Source organism: Ischnura elegans, chromosome 5, assembly GCF_921293095.1.
Source record: "Ischnura elegans chromosome 5, ioIscEleg1.1, whole genome shotgun sequence".
Classification (NCBI taxonomy): domain Eukaryota; kingdom Metazoa; phylum Arthropoda; class Insecta; order Odonata; family Coenagrionidae; genus Ischnura; species Ischnura elegans.
This window is the reverse complement of record NC_060250.1, coordinates 105,136,642-105,142,641: the sequence shown is the minus strand read 5'-3', so window position 1 is coordinate 105,142,641 and position 6,000 is coordinate 105,136,642. Positions and strand designations below refer to the sequence as shown.

At 34.5% G+C, this 6,000-nt stretch overlaps 1 protein-coding gene across 1 annotated transcript; it reads left to right on the top strand.

The window, feature by feature from the left end:
- The first annotated feature begins 588 nt into the window (after window positions 1-588).
- On the top strand, window positions 589-4,987 carry LOC124159864. Its single transcript, XM_046535762.1, has 3 exons — window positions 589-786; window positions 1,535-1,761; window positions 3,782-4,987. Exons 1-3 carry the CDS (start codon window positions 728-730, stop codon window positions 4,090-4,092), a joined length of 597 nt encoding a protein of 198 aa, XP_046391718.1. The 5' UTR covers window positions 589-727; the 3' UTR covers window positions 4,093-4,987.
- The last annotated feature ends 1,013 nt before the right edge of the window (window positions 4,988-6,000 follow it).

Sequence of the window (6,000 nt, the reverse complement as noted above, 5' to 3'; positions counted from 1 at the left end):
TCAAACAGAGGCAAATCGGATGTCCGGACTGCACATCTCGGAGGCTACGGTGATACCGACTGGGCGGCATTTACCTGAGTATGGGACAACATATTGGGCAAATTTCTGCCGTTTCTGTCCTTTAAGCCGATTTTTAAAGAAATCAAACGGTGAATTACAATGGTCAAAGGCAAGGGGACTCTATTACTCTATTAAGGGCACTCTATTGTAATATTCATGGTCAAAGGTATTTTCCATACGTATTTCAAATCCCTGCGCTTTGTCACCGGTCGCCCGCGCTGTGTCGCAGAAACGCGGAGGAAAGCGCCGTAAGCGTAAAAAAAATAGCGAAGCGAATTAAGCGAACCGCTCGTGAAAGAGCGAATCGAAAATATTTTCTGTTGAGAGATTTTGAATGGCTCCTAGTCGTGCCAAGATACTTAATTAGCAAAATCCTTTTAATTATGAGTACATTAATTTTTAAACTAATGAAGCTTAATGGAAAAAGGTATTTGTGGACTTTAATAAAAAAGATCGATTCATCCTAATGAATGAATCATTGTAATTATGAGAACGAATCACTGTTGACCCGCAGATCAACAAATTTGAATTGTAGGAACGAAAACAAACTCAAGCTAGTAACGGATAATGAAGTATCATACTTCTGTGTTGAATACTTGTAACATCGCCTCGCTTTTGCAAAAATTTTCAAGTTAAGCATTATTAGACATTGTTAGAGTTGAGGAAGATGGAGAACAAAGAACCAACCGTTTGCGGCGATAAAGAAAACTTAGTGGCAAATGTCAGGTACTGTTTGTAATGCATTTTTCTAACAAACTTTTCTGTTATGATTTTGCTGTTATGCTGTGTAAGAGGGAAATTTTATCGTTAAAATTCCATGGTATATTTGTCTCGTGATCATATTTTTTGCCATAAACATTATTTCAAATGCGTATTTGGCACGACAGTACGGTGTTGCCTTCAATTCTAATTATGTTAACTATACACGATATCATTTCATGCACAGATGGTAGAGGCTTCACCTGTATATGAGAAGGTTTTCTGATTAGTAGAAGCTCATCTCTGTTCTGTTATTGTAGATATAGACTCATTTTAAGTAATCAATTAAATTTTCATTGTTCAGATATTCGTGACTTTGGAGTGTTGAGTCTTCTAAAGGACCAGTATTACGGTTCCATACACCATTGGATTTTAATGCCTAAAATCGATCAGTATATTTTGTTTATAAATTTATTTTAAACCACTTTTTAAACATATTCTGTCTTCTCTGAAGTGTCGATCAGGCCTTCTTTCGTGAAAACCCCTCACTTCCGTCATGCCTATCTGCATGCATGTGGCACTCATCCGTACCGTATTAAATGAAATCCTCTTGAACCGTACACTATCTCTCTAGTACGTCATAATAACTATTCGGTGAAATGATCTCCGTGCCCTAAATTCTCATAGCCTACACAGCAATGTGGACTTCTCCTATTGCTTAGTGTGTGAATATTTTCTTTCCTAAATATCCCCATTTTCTCTCTTTTTATATCAGAGATAAAATAGAAAATTGGAGAGAGCAAAGATATGAAAAATATCGTGCTCGGCTGCTGAGAGTCAGAGATAGTGGAGGAAACAAGAATCATTTTGTCTCGCCTCTCATTTTGGGGATGAAGTGCCCAAAAAGCGTTATTGAAAAAGTTACCCATCAAGATTTCCAAGATCAAAGAGAAAGGAAAGCATTGGGAGAATTGCAGCCAGACCACAGGTGTAGAAAATCAGGTGAGTGCTGCATGATATTGTTTATCGTGCTTTACTAGGAAAGATATTCATTGCTTAGGCCTTTTTCTCTTGAAATTTTGAATGAGTCGAGGAAAAATTATGTTGTTAATATGACGATACACTGGAAAATATTTGCACAATATTTAAATTTCCCTAACTTGAAGGCTTTTAATGCCTAAACGCCTAAAAACGGAACTTGTTAAATTAGAGCTCAATTTTATAGGAAAAGCAATATAATTTTTTCATCAATAGCAGCGATTGGATGGTACTACTTTAGGTTCATAACACTGAAGTTAACAGCTCAGACACAGAGTACTTTTTTTCTGTTTTTAACATGGTACCCTCTTATAGAAAATTCCCTCTTTAACGACTTGTCTACTTCATCCCCGTGCTGGGACACTGGGATGTATCCTGATGCGCCCTCTAGCCTGGATATCTTTGGCACCCTACTGTTCCAAAACTAACAAATTCTACACTCAGCGAGCAGTTAAATTGATTTCATTGATGACTCATTTAACAGCATAATTAACACCATCTTGAGTAAACAAAACTATTATTTAAATTAATGTAATTCACTCTGTTAAGATTCAATTCAATCTCAAGAGGCTAAGGATTGAAATTTAAAAATTTATTTACTATAGTATGCACCTCGAGACCCCTTGATAGTCCTTCCCCTGCATAGTGCTAGTGCCCTCTGGTCATGGGCGTTCCTTCCTAACAGTCAGTAGCTATTTCTTATAACACCTTATTGCTATTTTTCCTGATGATTATCTATTATTCATGGTTTTGTGCATTTATGTTTTTCCTATTAAGTAGTTGTGTCAATGTAATATCTCCTGCAGAAAGTTCTTCTGTCATAAAAATTCAATTGCATTTCCTGCAATATATGCACATTTTATTTTAATCCTGAATATATGATAAAAATAATCTTTTGAAATCCACTGAAACAGTGAAGAATGGCTCTACCATATTACTAATTCCTGGCATTATTTTATTTTCACTCATTTGGAGGTATCAAAATCTTTTCAGTATTGTTGGTGAATTTTTTTCATCCCAATTGTGTTAATGCGACTTTCCTACGCTCCTGCAAAATTGGTAAAATATCAATTCTGACATAAAATTTAGTTTTACAACTGGAAGAAACTTAATTCCTCCTCAGCTTCTAAGTTCATTTCTCCCAAAGGATTGTAATTCAAATATGTAAGAAATTCAATGCAGATCATGTATGCCTAAAAGAAATTGCAAACTTGGGGTGTATATTTCAGTCAGGTACTTGGATTTATAAGTATGTATAAGAAATGTTGTTTTGCTAACATGCCATGGGTGCTTTATATGGGTGGGTAATCTGCTGTGGGTGTATTCTGGTGATCCAGCACAGACATTAAGGATAGTTCACTCACCAGCATTGCAGTAAGTCACCATTGAAGAGGCTATTGCAAGTTTAGTTGACCATTGACAACATTTCTAATAGCCTGATAATGAAACACCGTGACAGTGACACTTGACATGTGGAGGATATTATGGTATCCCAAGCTTAAACTTCTACCTAAGATTTAGGAGACACTTGCACTTATTTCTCATCTCACAAATACTTTTGGGATCACTAATTCTCTTACGCTTGGGCAGATGTGAGCTTTGATGTATTTATTTATACTTTTATGCGTTATCTTATAGTAAAGTTACTTGGGATATCCTTATATCCAGCACAACCTCTATAATGTTGGTTTTTTCCTGGGAAAAAGAGAAAATAGCCCTGCCCCTTTATTTTGATTATATTTGTAAGTAATATTTATTTTTTTATCTTTGCAATGATGGTACAACTTTTTCAATTTAGTCGGTAAAAGTATATTTCATTCCTGTTGTATTACAACAAATTATCATAAAAAAAGGTCAAGATTCAGTTGGTATTTTATGAGCTCTTATATCATTAAGACTAGGGACATAACAGTTAAACAAGATTTGCATTACTTTCAAAGTTTAAAAAAATTAGATCTTTGACTTGATGACTTTTTTCACATAGGAACGAGGCATTCCAGAAAGTTTCCTGTTGGTCCTCCGGTTCGCCAGACCATCACGAGCAAACTACGAATTCTGCAGAGCAACCCATTGTTGGAAGGAAATTCAGCAAAAAGGAGAGAAACCATCGATTTGAACATTACTGCTGATTCAAGAAGAGACAATGTAAAAGAGGTTGAATCTCCAGAAGCCATGTTTAGTACACCTGCTATAGGAAACTGTCATCTTCAGTTTCCTGATAGTATATCAATCATAAAGCATGATAAACCTTCTGTCAAAATCTCACATTCAAAAACATTTTTGAAGTATGACTGAATTATTACTTAGAATTTTGATGTTTAAAATATTTATGCTTTATTATTTTTATTGTTTACACATTTTCTGATCAGTGGCAATATTTGAAATGAAAAATCTTTATAATTTTGTAATTCATATTATTCACTTTTTATATATTTTGGGAATTTTTATCATTTAAAAGAGTACTTGTAAACCATTCCTCTTTTGAGAAGTTCTCTTTTCTCAAGTTGATATTTGTCTCTCAAGTATAATTTTCTTTTAATTTTTGTTTAATGGATATGATGCTGTTGACATTAAAGCATTGGCTACTTGTGGTGTGAGTAATCCAATTATTTAAGTGGCTTGTCTGTAATTGAACTTGAAAGGATGAACTCTTGTCCTTAACATTAAGCTTAATGTAGATTGACATCTCTCAAGAAATATGAGGTGTATTTATTAATTGATGTGAAGGGTGGTGGTGGTGGAACTCTTGTAGAAGAATGAAGACAGTTACAGACTTGCAATCTCAGAACCATGTCAAAGCTGATGATTATATTGAATTGATGGTATTGTCTCCTTGGTAAAGATTGAAATTTTTGAGCTGTTTGCTTTAAATTTAATTTCAAAGTACCTGCACAGTTTTTATATATTTTTTAAAATACTATCTCTTTTCCATTCGTGAATTAATTGCTTAAAATATTCTTTCATGTGTTATTTGTAATTTGTTATCACCCTTTACTCATTGATACCTATTTTTTGTTGTTGGCATAATGCTAGTAGATATACATGATGAATCCAGCATAAATAATATAAATTTATCTTGCAATTCAAGAATCTGGTCTTTCCCTTGAAATTATTAATATGTGTATTATTTTATATGTATTCCTGGATTTAATACATATTTTAGTCATGTTAATAAATCCTTTTAAGTAAATTTTCGTATTTTATTTTTTAAAGTAATTATTACATATAATTTTTGTCGAAATTTACATTTTATTGCAGAATCATTGGAGCATTTTAAACTTGGGAATACTCTAGAAATTTTCAAGCAACCATGGGATAAATAACAATGTCATGAAAAAGGCAATTTTATATATTCTTCAGATTTTTATGGGATGGCTTGAGTTTTGACACAAACAATATCATTATGTATTGAGATAATGAAAGGTCTCATCTCAGGTTATAACCCCAGAATCATCCCCAGCCCTCCTCTTTATCTGGTTTTGACCAAGCTTTAGTGCCAGAGTACATGGTCGATCCAGGTGTTCCTAGTCTGATTTAGCATTCTAAATTTAACTGTTTATCCCAATCCCTTTAAACACTTCATTCCTGACTCTTGCCACCGTGGATATTTTGTGTATTTTCTAGTAACACCACATTTCCAGTGCTTCTATCTTTCTCCCTTCTATCAAGTGTGTGGGTCTAATTACCATAGAGCAGGTCACTCCATACAGACGCCTTTACAACTAGTTTCCCTACCCCTAAATTAATGATGCTGGCAGTGAGTATTTTTTTCTTGTTGAAGGCTAACTTAGCCTGGTTAATTTGGCTTATTATTTCCTTCTTTCTCCTTTTATCTGATATTAAAATGCTTGCCAGATAAACATGTCTGCTGCCTCCAATTTTTCTCCTCCTGGGATCAGCTCTTCTCTTGTTCCATGTATGCTTGCTACCATCACTTAAGTCTTGTTCTTGTTTATTTTCGTGTTGCAGTGGGTGTCAAAAATCTTTTCAATTTCTTCCATTGCACCTAACAGCTCTTCCTTATTTATTTAAAAGAGAGTGATTTTGTCAGCAAACCTATCGCACAAATCCATTCTTTTTGTACTTTCACAGTTATGCTAGTTCTTAATATTCCCTATATTCAATTCTGGACATCAGTTTTGTAACTAGCAATATGCTTTGGGGGGGAGTGTTGTGCCGTCGCAGGGCGTGCGTACCCTCCCT